General features: G+C 32.0%; 3 protein-coding genes across 4 annotated transcripts in view; 1 reads left to right on the top strand and 2 right to left on the bottom strand.

Annotated features, from left to right (window-relative positions):
- Positions 1–325: 325 nt before the first annotated feature.
- LOC123710141 (aurora kinase B-like) lies at positions 326–2,704 on the top strand. Its single transcript, XM_045661870.1, has 6 exons — positions 326–539; positions 676–867; positions 986–1,142; positions 1,443–1,579; positions 1,872–2,103; positions 2,548–2,704. Exons 1-6 carry the CDS (start codon positions 469–471, stop codon positions 2,641–2,643), a joined length of 885 nt encoding a protein of 294 aa, XP_045517826.1. The 5' UTR covers positions 326–468; the 3' UTR covers positions 2,644–2,704.
- Positions 2,705–2,924: 220 nt separating this feature from the next.
- Positions 2,925–5,540, bottom strand: LOC123710142 (putative hydroxypyruvate isomerase). Its single transcript, XM_045661871.1, has 4 exons — positions 5,073–5,540; positions 4,423–4,707; positions 3,236–3,366; positions 2,925–3,138 (listed from the first exon to the last, which is right to left on the bottom strand). The coding sequence occupies exons 1-4, from the start codon at positions 5,260–5,262 to the stop codon at positions 2,962–2,964; spliced, it is 783 nt and encodes a 260-aa protein (XP_045517827.1). The 5' UTR covers positions 5,263–5,540; the 3' UTR covers positions 2,925–2,961.
- Positions 5,541–6,558: 1,018 nt separating this feature from the next.
- LOC123710134 (ecdysone 20-monooxygenase) overlaps positions 6,559–22,441 on the bottom strand; it is a 33,025-nt gene continuing 17,142 nt past the window's right edge. Inside the window, exons 1-9 of one of the 2 annotated variants that reach the window (XM_045661859.1) lie at positions 20,854–20,939; positions 20,357–20,570; positions 19,660–19,858; positions 17,037–17,227; positions 10,096–10,291; positions 9,438–9,600; positions 8,944–9,177; positions 8,532–8,729; positions 6,559–8,185 (exon numbers count right to left, since the gene is read on the bottom strand). In XM_045661859.1, coding sequence (XP_045517815.1) covers positions 8,081–8,185; positions 8,532–8,729; positions 8,944–9,177; positions 9,438–9,600; positions 10,096–10,291; positions 17,037–17,227; positions 19,660–19,858; positions 20,357–20,486 — 1,416 coding nt within the window. In that variant the 5' untranslated portion in view covers positions 20,487–20,570; positions 20,854–20,939 and the 3' untranslated portion in view covers positions 6,559–8,080. Of the gene's footprint in view, positions 8,186–8,531; positions 8,730–8,943; positions 9,178–9,437; positions 9,601–10,095; positions 10,292–17,036; positions 17,228–19,659; positions 19,859–20,356; positions 20,571–20,853; positions 20,940–22,441 lie in introns of those variants that run through there. The other variant, XM_045661858.1, reaches the window with a different exon arrangement.

Genomic DNA, 22,441 nt, shown 5'->3' with positions numbered 1-22,441 from the left:
CATACTAAACTTCGGAGAACTTAGTTCATTTAAGTAGGTTTAACTAAAACACGTTTGTCTCTTTCGCAAATGCATATTGCATTTCATTTATTATAAAAGATATGGATAAATATATTTGACGCTATGTAAGATGCCATGAAAGATACATGCCTATGCCTAACAAATATTGTGTGTTGAACAATACTGAATACTATTTACTGTGGACCATCGAAATTAGTGTTATTTTTTAAAAGTGGCAAGACATAGAGTTCGCCGCTTAAAGTTTTGTATTTGACATAATTTAATTTTTAATGAGGTTAACACTGGGCGGATTCGACTTTGTAAATTTGTCAAATTTGAAATTTAAAGACGCAACGGTTTTAATGTTGCTAATTGGCCTTACTGTATATAAGAGTGTGGTAATCTTACTCTTATATCATTATTTATAACCATTAATTATAATTAGGTATAGTCTTAATAATCAGAAGGATGATAGACGTTAGCAAAGAATTTGAAGAGCTTGAAACAAGGATTGCAAATCACAAAGCCTATGGAAAACCGTAAGAAACTCTCATAAACATTCATAACACTGTTAATGTCCATGATCCATAACGAAAACATCCAGAATGAAGACGTTTAGACAACTTACATGTGTGTGAAACTAACTCGTAAATTTAGTTATTTTAATCATTTTAGCTACAAATGGTCTCCGAGAGATTTTGAACTAGGCTCAGCACTCGGTCAAGGTAAATTTGGCCATGTACATGCAGCCCGAGAAAAAAAAACTGGCTTAATTGTTGCAATAAAAACATTATTCAAATCTCAAATTATCCACTCAAGATGTGAACAACAAGTTTTAAGAGAAATTGAGATTCAGTCCCATTTGAAGTAAGTTTATATTTTTACAGCTGTAAGTTAAGAATTGACTAAAAAAACTATCAAACTGTGTATGAACTTAAATTTATTAAATCATACAGATTATTAATTCTGCACATTTACATTTCAGACACCCAAATATTCTGCGATTATTGACTTGGTTTCATGATGAAAGGAGGATTTATCTAGTGGTTGAATATGCTTCTGGAGGAGAACTATACAGACACCTTACAAATGCTCCAAATGGACGTTTCCCAGAACATAAAGCAGCTCGATATATATATCAGGTATACATATCAATTAAGAAATTATCAGTACTTTATTATAAAATTCATGATAAATTGCTGATTACTTGTAAATTTTTACACCATGAAAGCCTAAAATGTTTCATATTACTATTATATAATATTATTATTATTCTATTCCAAAATTATTAGAAATGGCCTAGTTTGTTAATTCTTAACATGCTGATATTTTTTCATTAGCTGACTACTGCTAATAAGAAATTTATTTATTATATTCTCCAAACTTATTTTATACTAATATTATTGAAACTTTTATGAACAAATACAAAAACCTTATTTTAGGTTGCTGATGCAGTTGATTATTGTCACAGACACCATGTAATTCACAGAGATATTAAACCAGAAAACATTTTAGTGTCTTACAAAGGAGACTTAAAATTAGCAGACTTTGGTTGGTCTGTCCACGCTCCATCTGAGAAGTAATTTTTGTCTTTGTTTTTTTATGACCTGTATTGTAGATTTTGGTCTCACTTTAGCTGAGGAAAACATTAAAGAGACTGTCATGTCTGACCTGACCAATAGTACAGCTCAGGCATAACACTCTGATGACCAATTTAACATGCAAGGAAACAGATCTATAAATTTGAGGATGTCCAATTCAATTTTATTTTGAATAAAATATAGTATGTTAAATCATGTATTGTAGAAAAATGTCATTATAACATTGAGTTTTCTTAAGCACTTGTACTTACTATACTATATATATTACAGGAGAAAGACCATGTGTGGTACTCTTGACTATTTACCTCCTGAAATGATCAAACGGCAAGTGTATAATGTATCTGTTGACCATTGGTGTATTGGAGTGCTCTTGTATGAATTCCTTGTTGGTAAACCACCATTTGAGAGTGATGGACAGGATCAGACATATGCCAAAATTTTGGCTGTTGATATGAAATTCCCATCTCATGTACCTGATGGTGCAAGGGATCTTATCTGTAAGGTAATTATTTTTATAAAGTTCTTAGCATCGTCACTGTCATTAATCAATTTTAATTAAATTCCACTTTAAAAACACCTGTTTGGTTAAATGAAAAGGCCTACTAGTCAAACATACAAACTTCACAAAATTATTATAGTGAATTTATCTGTTATTATTTTTAACATAACATGGCAAGTTATGACTTAAGATTGAGGGATAAGGCATCTTTAATCCATAAACATAAACTAAATTTTACCTAGTTAATCTATATGTAGTTAATATATTCTACAAACTTAACTTTCAAACCTATTTCAAAACACCAATAATTTAAACATGCAAGGCCATCTATGTAACAAGAATATAAATGCCTTAAAAAACTCAAATTTAATTTCCTTCTTCAGTTTTTAAAAGTGTATAAAATTAAAACAATGAGCCGATCCTAACATGACTATACATATATTTCAGCTTTTACGACAGTCAAGTCATGAGCGGCTATCACTAGAGGGAGTGAAGAACCATTATTGGGTAAAACAATTTCAGAAAGTAAAAAATGATTCATAAATTTTATTTAGTTATTTAATTGTATTTATCATTATTGAATGTATTAAATGAATGGACCTAATGTTTCTTTCTATTCATAGTGAAAAATTATTCTGATAATAACACAATAGAATTTAATGTTATGCATAACAGGTTACAATCGCAACAATTATATTATAATATAATATATTGTCATTGATTTTCCTGAGGATGAAAGATAGAACAATTGGTAATACGAAAAACTGCTAGTTTATTTTAATGATTAGTCAACCATTCATAAATAAAATAATCAACAATAATAACAAATTATTTTATTCAACAGTACAAAATATATTAACACTATAGGCTATAACCATATTTATTTATCCATTTTAAACCCTCATTTGTGTTACCAGCTGGCTTGTATTCTAAACCAATCCAATCAGTGTAGCCATTATTCTCCAAAGTCTTTAATATGTACTCGTAATTGATCTCTCCTGGTGTATCTGGTTCATTACGACTTGGCACTTGTGCTATCTAAAAAATATTAGTCTAAGTTATAATCTCAACTTTTTAGTATAGTTTTTTATTTATCAGAAGAAATTAGTCTACTCCGAGTACTGATCATATTTACCTGCACATGTCCAACATATGGCATGAGATTCTTTATATTATATGACAAATCACCACAAATGTGTTGCAAATGGAATATATCTAACTGCAATTTCAAATGCTCACTTCTGATCCTTTTTATGATATCAACAGCTGTAAAAAAAATTAAGAAATCAGATTGCACTATGTTTGTATTTTATAAGCTTATTCAATTATATAAATGTATTGTTCAATTGTAAATAGTTCTACAATACTCCAAGTGCTATCTAGATATAAAACCTTAGTATAAAGCTAAAAGGCCATTTTTTTCTGATTATATATCAGCAGGGCAGGAGGCTCACCTGATGTTAAGTGATACCGCCGCCCATGACCACTTACATTGCCAGAAGTCTCGTAAGTGCGTTGCCGTCCTTTAAGAATTGGCACGCTCTTTTCTTGGACCCTAAGTCGAATTGTTACGGAAATACTTCAGTGGGCAGCTAGTTCCACAAAGCGGTGGTGCTATGCGAAAACTTATAAAACGCTCAGTTGTGGAACAACGGACGTCGAGGTGATAAGGTTGGTATTTTGGTGTCTTGACGTCCGATAATGAAACTCCGCTGCAGATATTAGGCTGAACGACTCCTCTCACTCTCCATAGTAAATGTGGTGGAAGATGCAGAGGAACCCCACATCTCTACGCAACGCCAAGACATCAAGCCGCATGGAAAATGACTGGGTGTTGACGATTCGAACCGCTGTTCATTGAATACATACATACATACGGAAGGAGCTCGTACTACGAAGCTCCTTCCCAAAGGTGACAATATGTGGGGCCGAATTTGTGCTTTATAGAGTTGCAAGCGGTGGCTTGGAGCGAAGTACAGTCTCCTTGCAGATCACACTAAGCTTTTGAAGGCTAATTGAGCCTTCCCTTACAAATGACCACGAAACTGAACCTCATTTGTTTTGTTAACGCCCAGTACTTTAATGTTAGCTGAGGCTTTAAGGAGAGTGTCTTCAAAGAGAGGAGTAACAAGAAAGGAACTTTTAAGCGGAAATCTAGATTTAGTCTACCCCAGTCCAAGACTGTTATATGTTTGCTGTTTTTTCCTGTTGGTTACCTAAATAAATAAAAATGGCAAATAGTTCCAGATATTTTTGAAGTACTTTTTGGTACTTTTAAAGCATAGGACAGAACAATACTTATGTGATTTATGTAATAAATACCTTGCTTAAAGTCACTAAGGAAATAATTAGGTACAGAGTGCTGATTAATTGGCTCAATCACCCCTAACTTGTTGCATTCCCTCAGTTCTTCTGCAGCATACCTTAAATTGTTCTCATATACTACCCAATTAGCCTCAGTTACAGTATTTAACTTTCCAGCCATTATGTGTATTTTTGAAGCACCAAGAGCTTTAGCATAGTTTATTGTTTCTTTTAGGTTTTCTTTAAATTGCTTTTCTTTTCCTGGAATAGCTGTTACACCAAGTTCACCTTTGCTTACATCTCCTGTAAGAATGTTAGTAACAGAACATAGTTTATATTACAATTAAAAAATAATTAAGGCTAGCTTACATGGTTAATTTGAGCTTTGAAATATTTTATAGAATAATCTGAAAAAAGAAAGATAACTGAAATCTATCTACTGTGTTAGCTTACTTTGTCATGCATTTTAGTTTTTTGCTGATTTTATTGCTTTCCAGAAATGATCAGTGCAATACCCACATCAAAGAGACTAATAGTCAAGTATATAAGATAAAGAAATTAATAATCAGTATTGTAATTGCATATTAATTTTCTATATAAAACTTTATATATATTATTATATATTAAATAATAATATATTTTTGCAACATCTCATCTCATAAACAAACCTGTCTTAATGTTGATGAGAACTTGTTCGATGTTTGCGTTTTCTTGAGCTCTTTTTACCTCTTCTACTGTAAATCCCAATGGAAAACCAGTTTCAACAGCCTTAAAACCAGCTTCCTTCGCCAGACCATATCTTTCTATTATTGTAGCACCCTCCGTAAACATAAAAGATAGATTGGCACAGAACTTCATTTTAATAATTTGGCAATTAAAAGCTTAATTATACAACCGTCCATTTATATAAATGCGATTGATAATGTTATCGGTTGTTATCTAACCATAACAGCTACTGTGATTTACTAAATAAACACGAGGTTATGATTGTGTACAAACCGCACTCCGCAGCTGATAGCGAACTGTCACACTTCAATTGACATTTCATTACAGAATGGAAAATATCTAAATTTTTTCCTTATTAACCCAAAATTAGACGTAACTATACTAAAGTTATCGTCGTGGCTTACTGGCTCACAAGCCTTTATTAACGAATGACTGAGTAACTGTAGTTTGATACGCGGTGAAATTGTTTCGGTTAGGTAATCGTAGTTATGTAATAAAATTGTGAAAATATTTGAATAGCTTTGAAACAAAATTGATTGATATCAATTTAAGTTTTTTTAAAAAGATAGATCAATTTTGTTATATCTTGATAATAATTTAAAGATAAAGTTTTCTGAAAATTGTTTCTGAAATTTTGAAATATAAAACTAGCTGTGCAGGTAGACAGATTATTTTGGTATAATACTTTTGAACATCATCTATTGCTTACGTTGTGGGTATTAATTAATTTCTCTTTCTACACATACATAATTAGGAGCGGAACGAAACACGATGCAAAGCTTACATTTTTATTTCATAATCAATACAATACATTATAAAAATGCAAATAACCAAAATCACAAAAAAATAAACGCCATTTATAAACTAACTATAAGGCCGAAGAAGCTTTAGAATGTATTACACCATACATTATCAAATAGAGGTTTATAAAACAGGCTTAGCTTTCACGAGGTAAAATCAATTAAAAAATTGACAATAATGAAAATGGCCACTTTAATGTATGGTTAACATAAAAGCTGCACAAAACTTAAACATTACTTATACCTATAACTGCAGAATACAAGATTAATTAAACAATGATATACTGTTCGGTGCGGCGGGTTTTTATGAAAAATATACACAAAGCACATTAAACATTTGTAACTGGGTACATGTAACTGTGTTTCACTGGAGGTGGGCAATTTGAAAGTTATTTACGATAAAACTAGGCCCAAAATGTGTCGCATTAATTACTTAAGTCATGTGGAACATGGTGTAATCGTTGCAGCTCCTTACAAATAAAAAACTGAGCGATTAAAATCGAGTGGCGGAGAGTTTATTGCCAGTTCTTATCTTTCGTTCGTCGCCCTTGATTTAAGAACTGGCAGTAAATGTAAAATTATACGTAGAAGTATTTATTATGTTTTTATTTGGCGTTCATAAGTGTACATTGTGTTACCTATATGAATAAATGATTTTGAAAAACAATTAAAGTCTTAAATGGCAAATTTAACAATGAAAATATGGTCTGAAAGAAATTGAAAATTCCTCCTTTAGAAATCAACAACATTAATTAAATATAGGAAACAAAAACTGCAAAAATGTAATCTGAGTACTCTAGATTTTTAGTTTGTTCTAAAATCATTAGAACTCCTACAATAAATGCAATAACTTTGCAGTTATGATAGTTTTCACTACAGAGGTATTCATGGTTAACTATATAAATATGATTTTTGATATTAACACAGCCATATCTTACTACGTTGTGTAGTTATGAACTTATACTAAATGCAGGGAAGAGCCTTGAGACAAAAAGCTTTCGTTGACGTCCTACAAATTATTTTTCATATAAACGCTGAATGGTTCTTGTCTCAAAGCAGGTATTGTTATACTTCATAGCCACTATGAAATGCGTTTATGTATGAGGTCATGTAGGTATTTTTCTAGTCTCGTTATCTTTAATGATGACTGAAATGTATAAGAGATTCGTTCCTTTACCATCTTCAAGTCTTTGATGCCGTCAAAGGCGAAACACTTAACAATCCATTTCTTTTGAGTTTTAGGTAATTTTAAAATATTTGGTGTAAATTTTGCGTTAAACTCAATAATAGTAATTTTTGAATATCACTTTAAGCATCTAATTAAAAAAAAACATTTCTGAATTAGCAGGCTTTCAATAGTAAGCTATGTTAGCTAGTCAGAGTGGCTTTAAAGTTTAGCACTCCTATGTGTCCTTAAACTATTTTATAATTATGAGTAGTCATAAAAAAGTATACAATTTGAGCAGACTGTGCCAGTACCCTGTAATATAAGTTTAATCATAATGCTTAGCTATTATTTCGAGTTTAGTCATGGCAACCTTTGATGGCACGCCAGTTCATACTAGGCCTTTATATTTGGCTAACATACTGTCTGTCTGTTATTTAATCTATTTATAGGGTAGAGCAGAATTTCACAATTATAAGCATTCATAAAAAACAGGTTCAGTATTAATATCGGAATGTTAGAACTATGTAACATGTCTTAATACACAGACCAGAAAATACAAATTTCATAACGGTTACACAACCTATCATTATAGTAATACAAAAATAGAGCTCTTTACCAAACTTAGGCAATTTCATGGTGTTAATTATGGAACCAAAACTTTGCAAGCAAACGAGACGCTACTCTCAAAAACTTATTGCGAACTTCATTCTGTGTCGCCAATCAAAAAGTCAACCCATCAAAACTAAATTTATTCGATTATATCGCGTTTGATCCAAAGTTACCAAAGTTTGGTGATAAGGAGCTATTTTAAAAAAGGTACTTATTAATCTATCAGCCTTACACAAACGTTATTCAAATATGCAACATGTTCTGTCCCTTTCAACAACACACAAATGACAAGGAACTCCTTAATTAGCATTTTAGTATTCGGAATCCTTAAAACTATCAGTTCAAGCTTAAGCATAAAGTTAGGTGGAATGTTCTACCATTCGACTAATCGTAAGGATACGGGGGACTTTGGTGATAAAAGAAAATCAAATTGGACGTCCAGTTCGCCGTCGAATTCCACGCGCCATTGCCGTATTATCTGTGATACAAATGAATACAAATATAGAAAACATTATTAGGTACAAATAAAACACATCTCCCATAGTACGAAAACTTTCACATTCATCATTACTTTATTTATTTACACTTTTTGCACAAGTATTAAATAATAATATTTACAATAAACTTGAAATAATGTCAACGGGCGGTCTTATCCCTAGTAAGCAGTCTCTTCCAGGCAACCTTAACATACCTTTACTTCAACATATCGCGATTAAAAATCACGTCCAACATACTTCTACTAAAAAGATGAAATACTCAATATCAAATATCTACTTTTGTAAAGACTTAGTCGTCTTTTAATGCCTGTATGAAAACAATTGTACCTTGGCAACCAAAAGATGCAGCTCCATTTCAACAAATCGCTTTCCCGGACACATGCGCTTGCCACGACCAAACGGTGCGACAAGTGATGCAGCATGGGGTTCTCGAACGTCTATCCAACGTTCTGGCAGATACTCACCGGCACGCCAGAAGTTTTCTTCACGTTTGCAAGCTGTCACCGTGTGCGCTAAGACAAAAGTCTGGAAGTGAGGTAAGAAATTGTTAACGGTTTTAATTAGAATCCTTGAGAAGTGACGCAAGAAACATAATATACATAAGTATAAATACTGGCGCAATTAAAACTTGTATGTGAAAAAGCTTAGTATATTAAAAAAATTAAGCACGAATCAATGTATCTATCTACTATTTATATAAATCGTGATTTCTGGTACTATTTTTTAGTAAAGTACTTACACCAGCGGGAAAATTGTGGCCAGCAATATTCATTGGTTGCTCTAGAAGCCGAGCTAAAAATGGTACAGTGGGCAGGACGCGAAATGCTTCGTTTGTTGCTGCTTTGATAGATGGCGCTGATGACAATTGCTCGATACGGAGGTCTCCGCAAGATGGCAACTCTGATCTAATTTTTTGTTGCCAGTCTGGTCTGCCACTTAATAAATATAAGAGGAATACTAAACTGTTTGCCAACTGAAAACAAGATTTGTAGTTTTAAAATTCAATTTACTTTTTGCCTTTCTATTTTTACTAATAAGATTAAAGTTTAATTTAATAAAAAGAAAGTAAATATTACGTGTTAATAAATAAATTATGACTACAATATTGCAAAAAAATCAAATTGATCCTCCTCCATATTTTGGCCTAGCTCAGATCACGATAAGGCTTTGTTAGTTTTTACGTAAAAACGCGACCTCCATAGACTAGACGAATCTAGTAACAATTGCACTCACTGTCTCAATGCCAGCCGTGATAAAATCGATGACTGCGGCTTTTTTGTCCCTCATGTCTAGTTCAGGGTTAGCCAATATCTTGAGGAAGATCTCTTGCATGCCGTCGTCTTGCGCCGCGCCGCGGGATCGCGATTTTGCTTCCTCCATTAGATCTGATACTATCCTGTCAAAACCAAGGAAAGCACGAAATATAGCTTATCATTTCGCATCTAACTAAGTCTTTTTATTGTCTAAACATGCGTTGCTTTTTATTTAAAATATTCTTATCCTTACATTAAATAGTTCAAAAATGTATATATAAATCAAGACGGTATGAAATTAGATATTAATTGCTTTATAATTTACGCCTTTATTTTACCCTTGCTAAGATAAAGTTTTATAATACATTATATATAAACTAGATAAGAAGTTATATGTAAGGACGTAACACCCGTTTTAAACATTTGGTAGGTAGATCATGCATGAAAAAATCTTAATAAAATAGATGCGACGACAAAACGTCGACAACATCAAACTAACCCTTCCTAAATGCTGTGTTATGAATTATAAAAAATAATTTATGCAGTTACAAATACTGTTATGTACGTTATTATATTTTAATCCTAAGTCTGATAATGTCTTAAACAATCTAAAGCTATCTAATTTAATTTGTACTCACGTATGAATAGTATCCTCACTGTTCACAAATGTCTTATATAACGTAGTGGGTGCGAACTTCCACAAGGGGGCGCCATAGTACGAATCCCTTTGAGCCCTAAAATGGGCTTTAACAGCAGTCGCCAAAGTAGCAGCACGGCCAGACATACAACGCTCCAGAAAGCCCAATCTTGCACCCAGCATTAATCCACAAACAGCTGTGACAAATTAATTAAAATTAAAAGTACTTCCGCCATAGCATCAATTTTTTTTTCGATTATCTAGTTTTTTGCTCAAATATGTTTAATAATTAAAACTGATTCTTTTATCAAAGACCGATCTAAGACCGTTATATCAATTAATTCATGATGTTAATATGTACTTCGTCGCAGTCTAAAAATACTAATGTAGATTTGACGTATTCTTCAATATTTGTTAAAATATAAATTAATATTCTATAAATTATATAATATACTCTATGTAGTGGTTTAGGCTACATCCCAGGTCTTGCTTCCTGGATATCTAGGACAGAAGGTCTAACTAACTGTTACCTAGAACTAGTTTCAGGTTGCTTCCTCATGAGTTTACTATTACTGTAATTTATAAAACCCAATACATTATCTAAATTGAAATCTTATTTATGACATATAATTTAAAGGTAGGTAAGTCTAACAGATTTGTTTGGCTTTTTTCATATCGTCAATCCGTGCATTACGTTAAACAGGCGAAATATCTAAATTTAATTTACATTTACCTACAAAGGTTTCTTTAATTTTAATTAGTTTTTTATAATACCATTTACTACATTCTCTAAACTATGGATTTTATATAAATTCTCGTATATATAATACGTACATACAAATGATTAAATCCGTGTAATTAACAACATATAAAACAAACATTTTTCTATAAATAATTTATATGATTCCATTAATGATATAATTTAGACTTAATCGAGTGCCCTAATTCGATAGAGTTGAACCTTGCGTCTTATCAGAATTGACTATTCTCGAACTTAACCTACTCACCTATTTCTGTAAGATCTACAAGGGCTTAAATTGCCTCAGTTGTTTAGCAGACATCGCGTTCATTTGTTCGTTATAAGATCACATATAATATGTAATCAATGACATTCTGTCTATCTCCTTTTGTTAATGTAAAATATTAAAGCATTTTAAACCACCAGATTATATCTGATAAATGTACATAATACGTCTATTTATATTTGCTTTGAATCGTATTATTTAAGGGTTCCTTAATACCTTGACAAACTATTAACTCTCTTGTAGAAACTGTTACTAGGAAGCAACGGACTTTATTTCAAAATTTCTTAGTTAAAAGAAACTAATGAGTTGGCCTTGAAATTATTGAATTACGGTAGTTCACGGAGGTTATCAAAATACTATATTTGCTTTTTATCAATTAACGTGTTCTTATTGCAGATACGATACCATCTTATTCATGTTTTCGCATAACGTTGTTTTTGATCAACTTAGTTTTTTTTTATATAATATGATCATTGTATTTGGCCCTAAAGCTTTGGATAATTTTGTTACTTATGTATAATACAATGACTTTAATAGCTTAAAATCGATTTAGAAAAATAATTAGATTTGGTAACGTACCATTTTGGTGATACAACCCAACTGTGGTGTGTCTTTAGTAATGTCATTTATAGTTAACTATATAAAAAGTATAATTTGATTTTCTATATAAATTATATACTCTGATTTTTTTTAGGAAAGAGAAGTTGAATACTAAATACTATATTTATACATTACTTCGATTTGGAACAATCACTAATGAATAACAATATTAACGACTTAACGTAACAATCAAACGATATATCTCGATAGATAATGCTTTTATAAATGTAAATAGACATAGATTGTAGCGAAATATAGACATAGAGAAGGAACAAAAAGGTATATTAGAAATAATATTTGTCGTGTTAAATTTATGTTCGTGTTAAGCGTATCCAGTAGTTCGACCATTTTAAGTGCGAAAACAAAATCCATTAAAATCTCAAGATAACAGATAAAATGTTTACTTGATACCCATAAATCAGATGCAGTTATTATGTCTCATTAAAATAAGACTTGCCGTCTAATTTATACGAGGACGTTACAAAAAGTTTGGAAGTTTTTTGCAAATTTATATAAGAAACGATTGAAATATTGTCTGCTGTATATTTCACGTATTCATTTTCCTTTTTAACCTACCAGATACAATTTTGACTCAATTCCAATTACAAAAACTTCAATAATTCAAGATATTAATAATGACGAATAATATGGCGAAAAATTATACTGTCAATGAAGTATCTCTTATATTATTGCTATAAGTAATATTACTCAACATTCGCCACCATGATTTCATAAACGGACTCGTAATTTAAAATTCTTTAAAACCCAGACTGGGTAGATATGGTAAATCTATGATTGTTTTAAAAACTTTGGATTTATTAAATGTAGCCCTTAAATGCATGAAACCAAGGCTTTATCGTGGATTGAATAAATTATCAACATAATTACAGATACAAAATAAGCTAATAATAATTCTTTGTCAATAGATAGTTCTCAAGGAAACCAATAAACCTTATCTTGCACAAAATATTACACATTATGCGGGCACTCAATCAATTCTCCACAATCCTGACCTACATTCACTATCATTAAACTAATATTTCATTAAATATTGCATTCTATCTAACAAATGCCGTAAATAAAGACAAGTGCTGATGCAAAAGAGTCGGAATTACCAAAAACATATGCATTTTAAATTTATTTTATTTGTTATAATTTATTGGCATCTGGGTGCATATTATGTTGTCAATTTTAATGGGTGGTCTGTGGACATAATTTATTTATGTCAACGCCCGATGGGTTTTGTTCGGCTAATTAAAATTTTAATATAGTCTGTGATATAATTGAAATTTTGTGCATTTTATATACAAATAAAATTAATAAGACCTTTGAAATAACAAATAAAGAAACGCTTTCCTATTTGATATATTTTTGCTATTTTGTTGTCGTATTTTTCATCGACGTCATTACGTTGATTTTTTGGATTTCTGCTTCTATATACTTCATGATTAATGATTTAGTAATAGCTTAAGATAAGTCTTTGGAGTAAAATATATATTCATCATAAAAAATATACTATATACTTAAAGCTACTATATACTTGAAACGCAAGTGCGACGTAATATTTCACGCACCTATTGTCACGAATTTTCCGCAAAAAATCTGTATAATAATTGTACCATTGAACTTGTTGGAGGTTTTTTATTAGTCATCATTATACTAGAACAAAAAGTTTTAAAAATATATAATCTATTAGGCCAGTATCTTTCAATCTAGCCTTGATATTACAATAATGTTAGTCATGGATAAAATAGAGTTTCGTTGCCCGTATATAAAAATTTCCCAATGATATGTTAATACGGTACTACTAATGTAGAAATAAAACTTTAAAATAAAATATTTATATTAAAGTCTTGGCTTTGTGCGTAACCTATGGACCTAAGGATAAGATTCAAAGTCTAGCCTTAGCGCTAATTCTTGAGTCTGGATTTTGAGGATCTACTAAACATAAAGCTACATTGAGAACATAGGGATTATGACTTGAAGTTTTCGAATGTAGGAAGACTAATTGTGATATGAATTCTGTTTAGATATTTCTTACATTTCGTTACTTTAGAATTCCTACTAGTAGAAGGTTCATTGTCACACACACTAATAGTTATTTTGTTATACTCCGTAGACAATAATAGCGGTTTAAGTGCAATTTAACGATGCAAAAGAAAAGCTTGCCAAAGGCCGTCTTGGCTTCAAGATCTCTATTAGCCGTATATTGATCGCATTATTACCGGAAGAGAACTTCCCCTGCGTTTTAAGCACTATTTTCTTGACAGTACTTTAGTATATTAATTTAAATACTTAATACAGTTACGGCAACAGCGGCATATTGCCAACAGATTTTTTTATTATTACGTGACTTTTTATCATAATTTCTATTAATAACAATTTATGATGCTGAAGTATTCCATAGAGAATGCAGTCATTACGTCAAATTTTAAATTTCAACAATATAACATACCTATAAAAGACAACCATTGAACGTTATCTCGGGAGCAGTAAACTTATTTAAGTTAGACAAATAAGATAAATCGTTTATCGTTCAACGAAAAAATTAGGGATGTTTTGTTAATGTTCACTTGACCTTTTAATGAAGCGTTCATCCGTTCGCGTGATATTTTATCCTCCACCGTTCTAGGTTTGCACTGACGTGTATTTTTTAAACAACGGGGTTCTACAGATACCAAATCTGTCTAATACAGTTTTATTTCAGATCTCTATCTTCATCACAAACACAGTTTGACAGTAAATTAAATTTAAAGCCTGACTTTGGTTTTTCAGAATGGCGGAGTTACATTCAGGCGGCCCAGTTTTAAAGTGAAACAATGAACGAATTTAAAGTTATACATTTCACTTTTCATGTTTTTCACAATACAATTTTACTGAAGTGACGGTTATGAAAGTTTATGTTAGCATTTAATAATAATACCACATACAAATTTATTAATAATAATTTGTGTCTAGAAGTAGAATTATAAAGTGGCATTTACAAAATCTCACATTATAATAAAATCAACACACAGTCTTATACAATATTAAAATTATAACTAGCTATATCCTAGCATATCGTCGCCATTTCACAAATTTGTCAAACTCGACCATAATGAAACGCTATATTGACGGTTGACTATGGAACAATTGAGAAGCTTAAATATCCTGAATTAGCAATATTGAGTAACTATATCAAATATTACACAATTTAACCTACAACCAACACTCAATCATACTGTAATCTCCTACTTAGTAGGACTCATAGATAAATTGAACAATAATTTAATGATACATAGATAAGTACAAAATAGCAGAGTTGCATTTGAGATTTGCCGCGAAAGTTCAAACGTCAAATCAATTGATGAGCGTCGCGGCCATGATATAAATTATTTATCAGGGGTTATTTGCTTCAAACACTTTCTTCTATTGATTCTAATAAAACATCCATATTTCGGGGCGAATCAGTGTATTAGACAAAGTATTAATCGCTGACATAAAATAAGTATTTAATTCTCACACCCGTCATTACTATAGCCTATGATTACTTAATATATATCTAAAAACTACAAAGTATAAATTACAAAATGACAACGTGAACTTACATTATGTTATTTTAAATATATTTCTTATTCATAGTCTTTAATAAGCCAAGTCAATGCTATTCGCTATAGCTTGGCTCCCAAAAATAGGAAGAAAAACAATCGTTTTGGAAAGATTGTTTACTGATTCAAATGTTATATGCATAAATCCTACGTCAAACTGATATCGCGTTTGTGCAAGTATGTAGCGCCATCTAGTAGATGCCGTCAAAGTTTAATTCCCTCGTCTGTAGAAGTTAGCATTTCTAGTAAAGACTACTCAATATTTCTTATTTATGTTAAAGGCATTTAAAAAGTAAAGTATTAGTATCATGTATGGTAAATATATCTATATAATCTATTAACAGCAATTTTATTAGTTTTATTTTTGTAGGAATCCTCGAAAATGCATTTCGTTTTTAAGCAGAGACAATATGTGTAAAAAAGTAAATAATTACTGTTGACGTAATCACCAAATAAGAAAATCAAATAAAATAATTTTTAATTTTACAGAAAAAAAACATTCGGCCAATTTGTTTTAGATCAACAATATTTTTAAAGGAAGGAATTACAATATGAAAAATGTACTACATTTATTCTATCAGTCTTCATCACACAAAATAGTTTGAATTAGAAGATAGATCATGCATCAAGTATAACTTCAAGTCTAATCATAAATTAATTTCTTCCTGTTTCTACTTGTCAATTAAGTTGTAAGTAATAAGCCGGTACGGTTGACCTAAATTACTAGATTGCTCGTAATAATCCATAGTTAAACACTATTCATATTCTATAGAAAAAAAATTATTTACCGATTTATATGCAATTTAGAACTTTATTATTAATACAAAACGCTCTTGCATATTAACAATGAAAATTGTATTCTTGAAAGACTCTTATAAGAAAATAGTCGTCATCTAGTAAGCAATACAATAGAATATAATATCTCAATAGAATGGTTAAACAAGTTAAGCCATTGGTCTGGCGGTTCGACTGTAGATTATGACGTCTCGGGGTCGAATCCCGGTTGTGCTTAAGTTTGGATGTAGGTAGTATTTGAATAGAAACATGCCACTTCCGGTAATCTCGTTCTTATTATCAAATCTATGTAATAACAGTGGTACAACAAGCTTTTAGGTCTAGGCCTTAGATTTCTGTATGTCACCTAATCATACGATTGTTCTAAGTAGCAAGCAGGTGAAGCTTTTATGCCTGAAACACGCAATCGAGTTTAGACAGAAGGCCAATTGGTGCTCAGCCGGGGATCGAACCTTCGAACCTCAGAGATGAAAAAATAAAATAAATCAATGGCGCTACAACCTTTTAGGTCAGTGAGGTGAGCCTCAGATTTCTGTATCTATTTCTAACACACACCGTGGACTTTTCAGGTCTAAGGAAGCCGGTTTCCTCACGATGTTTTCCGTCACCGTTCGAGCTAATGTTAAATGCGCACATAGAAAGAAAATCCATTGGTGCACAGCCGGGGATCGAACCTACGACCTCAGGGATGAGAGTCGCTGAAGCCACTAGGCCAACACTGCTCTCAGTGATGCTCAGTCAGAGATGAAACCAATTAATATATATCTAATTTACCAATTAACAAGATCTGATCTAATCTGATCTGTTCTAAGTATTCGGTTATTTTATTCGCCCTGCTTCAATATCGAACTGGATTGGTAGAAATCAGAACGTTACACAACAAATTAGGGTAATAATCATAAGTACGAATATATTGTAATAGTTGCATTACTCACATTCCAAGCCCATTCTATTCGTAAGATGATCGAAGCCGAGAACGGTGCCATCAGGTCGCCTGCAGTTCTTCAACAGAATTAGGAAGTCATCACAAATATTGTTCAACTGAGGAATGAAGTTTTGTATGGTTTGTGGACTGGTCAGATCCGATGTCAGATGTCGGCGTAAGTGATGCCATTTGTCCCCTTGCCTGTGAATTAGTTACTTATTGCATTAGGGACCCTTGGCTAGAGTACTGTAGGGCCGTGTGCTGGAACCTACTTTATTCGACACCGCACCGGTGCAAATAATACATGTTATGATAAAAACCAAAGCTTTTTGCGAACTGTAAGCGTAAGTCTCTTATGCTTCATTGGTTACATCGGTCAAGTCTACTTTAATTCATAGGGAAACAATAATTTAAAAAATATATCCCAAGCAACGAAGAACGCTATATCAGCGAAACAGCTATGCATGAAATATCTCAGGTCTTATTTACATTCCAAATCAGACTATTAGTTTAATTAGTACAGATACAGATTAATTGTAGTAGATTGTGGTAAGATCCTGTCAAATCAATCCTAAATCAATCGTCAATAATTGCGAGTATAAAAAATAAATTATTCAAGACAAGTATTTAAATTGTTGGCAATAAATATTTACATACTATTATCGAACTTCGTCACTATACACGTGGAAACAAATAAAAAAACTAACATTACTCCGCGATTTCATTCCTAGCATAAAGTTCAATTCGAAACAGTAGTTACCGAGATTCGCGCGTTAAACCAAACAAACAAATATTGATGAATCATGAATCTTTAGATATAATTGTACAAATGTTAGAAGTAAATGTAAATTGTAGTGAGTGTTTACTTGGCATAAATGAATTTTCTTTCGTTTCTCTGCGTGTATAATATCGTTTTAGTAAAGCACATTAATCTCCATAAGAATTACAATACCTCGGCGTGAAGTCATAACTACAACATTGGCTACAATTTTAACAAACAGTATCTTTATTTTTAATGTGCTTTTGTTAGTAATAATAACATACATTTTGATGTGTGTGATCACCTCTAAATCTTCCTTATTAAATTTCACTGATATATTTGTAGAAATAGATAAATAAGTGCAGGACTTGAAATACATATAAGAATTAATAAATTGGCCCAGTTATTCAAAAACGGAATTAATAATATCATTTATTAATGTTAAAATTAATTTATAATAGAATATTTAAGTTGGCATTCAAATACAAAATTGACAACTCATTTATGAACATTGAACAAAACTCATTTAACGGATAAAAAAGAGAAGTATTTGAATGGTTGACTCTCTCGTTCGGAATATGAAGTTAAATAAAATTTAAGCTCAGATCTAAATCTTTTATTTGAATAGTTTTAAGAACTCCAATGCGGATTCCTCTTCATACAAATAAACATATGACCTTCAAAGTACGAATAAAGCCATAACGTGCAACGACAGGAAGTGTTTGGTCTGTCTAAAAAAGCGGTCAGGACCATCATTAGTACGTGACCGGAATGCATGTATTTTTCCTTCCCTTGTTACGCAAAAATTTAAACGCAATTCACTGTCTTCTTTAAAATATATTTTTTAATTTAGTAAGCCGTCTGTGAATTTTAAATGTTTTTCGTGCTTAGTTTTGGTTATAGCAAATGAAGTCACCGGTATAGTAGATAAAGCTTTTAGAGGAAAGGATGATAACTATCAATTATATAATAACCCTGAGAACCAAGGCTTGATTCCCGACACAATTTTGGGTATTCACAAAAGGCGTATTACCTACACATGGCTTATAATGAAAATACTACGCATCAATGTGTCAGCAATATTGACTTTTTGTACAAATATATTTACGATTATTATATATATATATAGGAAACCAACGGCCACCATCCAGGTTTTTTTACACTTTACACTCATACGGTAAATAGTTTCTAATATGTTTCGAGGCGGTAGAAAGGTGATATAGTTTTAATGAATGGTTTCTAAGAAACATTAGATGAAAAATTTCTTTTATTTAATTCTTATAAAAGTGTTGAGTTAAATAACTTCAAAGAAGATTGCCTTAATATTGTTTTATTACGTAGTTGGTGCTATTATCTTCGTTTGGGCTAATTTGGTTGGCTTTTTCAATATATATGATAACCTTATCAAGTTGGCATGTAAAACTCTCACTTAATAGTTACGAAGCTATTGTGGAGTTTCTATTTTTGACTTACTGTATTTTAAAATGGCCCTATTTTAACATGGAACTACCCCTGTTCTGTTTTACTAATATTTATATTTTAGATTAGATTTATAACGAAGTTGCAGTTTCTTTATTACTGTTATTTCCTGTAGTGTTCGAAATATATGTTTGTATTGTTTTAATATGTTTTTTGTAAATATTTTAATATTTTATTGGTAAATGTGTGTTTCTTGTATATAATATAAATAATTGCCGTATTGGGATAAACCATAAAGGTAAACTTAAAATAAAAATATCTATATCGGATAAGAACGAAGGCCATCTATAAGCATTGAGCGTGAACCTTGAAAAACATGATCCGCAAAGACGGATATGTAAACTACCATCAGTCTTCAGTAATATGTTTTGTCATCGGTAGCATGTATACTCACTCATTGACAAGTCCGGTTGACGCGTATCTGTCGGGACGGCTGCGGCGGTACACCTGGACGATTTCCGTGGGAGGGCGATAAGGCCGCTTAGACGGTGTCCGCAATACTGCCTCCAAGGCGCCCCGTTCCGCTATTGACACTATAGGAGCGCCCCCTGGCGTCATCTCCACGAACACCAGCCCGTATCGCCTGAACATATCTGTGTGCAAATCTCTGAATGCGGCTAGGGTGCGTTGTGACCCTTATTAAATCCTAAAGTTACGCACCGTTACCTCTACTTGGGGCATGGAAACATAACGCAAGTATGTAATGTCTGTTGTGTTATTTTAGCTACATTTTAGGCATCGAACTACTTGGATCAAGCATAGATAAAGCGAGAGTTGTTTATGGTTTTACATTGAAATCGCTGAGTGAATTCTGAGTGGAGTGCAAAGAGAAGTTTGGAGTGTAATAGACAAATCGTGATTCAAATTACTGATATTATCTTACTAATTCTAATGCGTTATGCATTAGTATTCAGTAGATTAAATATATGATATTACGGCTTGTTTTGACTATAGAAACTTAAGTTATTTGGATAAGTAAAACTTAACCAAAAAACGTATCACGTAGAAACGCGCTAATTATTATAATCCAAACCAGTCCACTATAGTACTAAATTAGTTAAACACGTTACTAAAAATCCAGCTTTATTCACCTTCGTAAGCCTCGTGCAGTTTATTTAACTTGTACCGACTCCAGAACAGCCACCTTGTCCCAATAATCGGTAGAGCTGGTGGCCCTGGAAGTCGAATGGGCCTCTTGACATCCCCTGGACGTACCATCATTGCTGTTGCCGCTATTACGAGTGCCAAGACCACCAGGATGATGGTTGGCACCCCTGACCAATCCACCAGCGGTCGTGGAGAACCCTATACAAAATTGTTATTTAGAATTAAGGACACAAAATTTATATAGACTATCACATACTATCACATAAATCACTTAACTTCGCAAAGAAGCAATAGTTTGCTCTACAAAACTTATTTGATTATATTGTATTTTCAGAGTAGGAAGAATTTATGAGTGTTTATGGCCCAGGGGACTTCTGAATGGAGGTTACTTAGTATAGAGAAATATTTCTGTCTCTATATTAAGTAAGTGATCCTTGTGTTTCCATTAAATCCTAAACAATGTTAACTTAACCATACTAACTCAGAGACGGATCAGCTTCTGGATATATACAGCATATTTAGGTATAAGGCTCGTACGGCAAAGACCTCGAAGCGTACCTTTTCGCATGTACCGAAAAAAGTTTTAGAAACAAAACATGGTAACTGTTGGTGCGTTCGTTTTATGAATGAACCCAGCATCGAACAAGTTCAAGAATTTATTGCTCACGGTCGCAATGCCGAATAGTGTCGACGACCTGACGCGGAGTTGACGCAGCGATCTTGACTTTCGTAACTGACTTACGTAATATGACGCTTGCAGATCCTACTCTCAGTAACATGCATCTAACCCGCATTTCGAAACGTGAAGAACTCCAATGAGAACCTCGATTGGATTTATTGATAACATGGAATATTTTTAGATACTTATTATTTTACTCCATCTAATAAGTATTTCTTTAGATTCGTTCTATGAGAGAACTCCGGAAATGTATATAAAAATAATTTGCAAGTATTAAAAATTGCAAATGTTACATTTTCCTGAAAACATAAACGCTAGGCTACGCCATATTATATTACTTAACTACATATATTCAACTACAATATTATTATTTCATAGAAAAGTGAATAAAAATATATATAAAATGCATAAATTTTGGTTTTGTAGCTCTTGTACTCTTGTTATTATATAGAGTTATTTTTTATTTCCATTTAGTTATTTTACTGTTTAAATGGCAATACATAGCAAGTCATAGCCTTACGGGACCAACATTTTATTTCAGTACGCATTTAATCCATATTAACGGGAACGGGAAATTTCCTACAGATTTAAAAAACCGGTAATATTTATTGATCAATGAAATTGTTTGTTTATCCTCTAAAAGGTATAATTGTTTTCCCGTCTTTTTATCCTCACGACATGTAGCTAATTCGAGAAAACCGGTTTTGTTTCATTTCTAAAATCTAGATAATGTTTAAAGATGTTAAATTTACAATGAAATAATTTTCAATCAATAAAACAACAAATAAAAAATGTTTTAAAATGAGATCATCTCTTGAGGCAATTAGAATTCTGTTTAAGAAAATACTTTAGTTATTTACACAAACTTCGTAATATACCGTCGTAGGGGAAACGCGAATTACTTTTAAAATAAACAGGAAACTCATTTGTATTATATTATCTGTTATACATATGAAAGTAACCAGTATCAAACGTGATTCTTATTTACCATCCGCTACAAACCGAATTGCATATATGAAATCCAAGATGCTAGGAGAAACTTTGACTGTAAAAATAATATTTCAACGTCGTATAAATACAACCATTGAACAAGTCTTTCTTTCCCTCAAGTTATAAAAGCTAAAGTACACTCAAGAAGCTTGATTCACAACTTTTTATCGCAATCGCTGAATGTAATATCAGACCACCGTTGAAAAGTTCATATTATGCGCTTCTATTCAATCTACAAGAGTCTAGCTATAACTCGCTTGTTTTTTTAGTCGTCTGCAATTCGATTTGGATATAATTTATAAAATCGATTTCTTTAAACTGACCCTGAATCTTAACAATCTCTTGAGGAATTTCTTTTATTGCGTTTTATAGACTATCTTGTTTTTGAATTCTACCGCTT

The sequence above is a fragment of the Pieris brassicae genome, chromosome 5 (genome assembly GCF_905147105.1).
Source record: "Pieris brassicae chromosome 5, ilPieBrab1.1, whole genome shotgun sequence".
NCBI classification, from domain to species: domain Eukaryota; kingdom Metazoa; phylum Arthropoda; class Insecta; order Lepidoptera; family Pieridae; genus Pieris; species Pieris brassicae.
The sequence above is the reverse complement of the archived record's forward strand: the minus strand, read 5'-3'. Positions and strand labels throughout refer to the sequence as shown.

Bases quoted from the DNA above. Each gene is read 5' to 3' on its own strand.
- LOC123710141 (XM_045661870.1), top strand. From the start codon at position 469: ATGATAGACGTTAGCAAAGAATTTGAAGAGCTTGAAACAAGGATTGCA. The intron at 1,143-1,442 runs GTATACATATCA...ACCTTATTTTAG, and splicing joins CAGCTCGATATATATATCAG to GTTGCTGATGCAGTTGATTA. The intron at 2,104-2,547 runs GTAATTATTTTT...CATATATTTCAG, and splicing joins CAAGGGATCTTATCTGTAAG to CTTTTACGACAGTCAAGTCA.
- LOC123710142 (XM_045661871.1), bottom strand. From the start codon at position 5,262: ATGAAGTTCTGTGCCAATCTATCTTTTATGTTTACGGAGGGTGCTACA. The intron at 4,708-5,072 runs GTTTGTTTATGA...ACATTCTTACAG, and splicing joins TCTCATCAACATTAAGACAG to GAGATGTAAGCAAAGGTGAA. The intron at 3,367-4,422 runs GTATTTATTACA...TTTTTTTTACAG, and splicing joins CCTTAGTGACTTTAAGCAAG to CTGTTGATATCATAAAAAGG.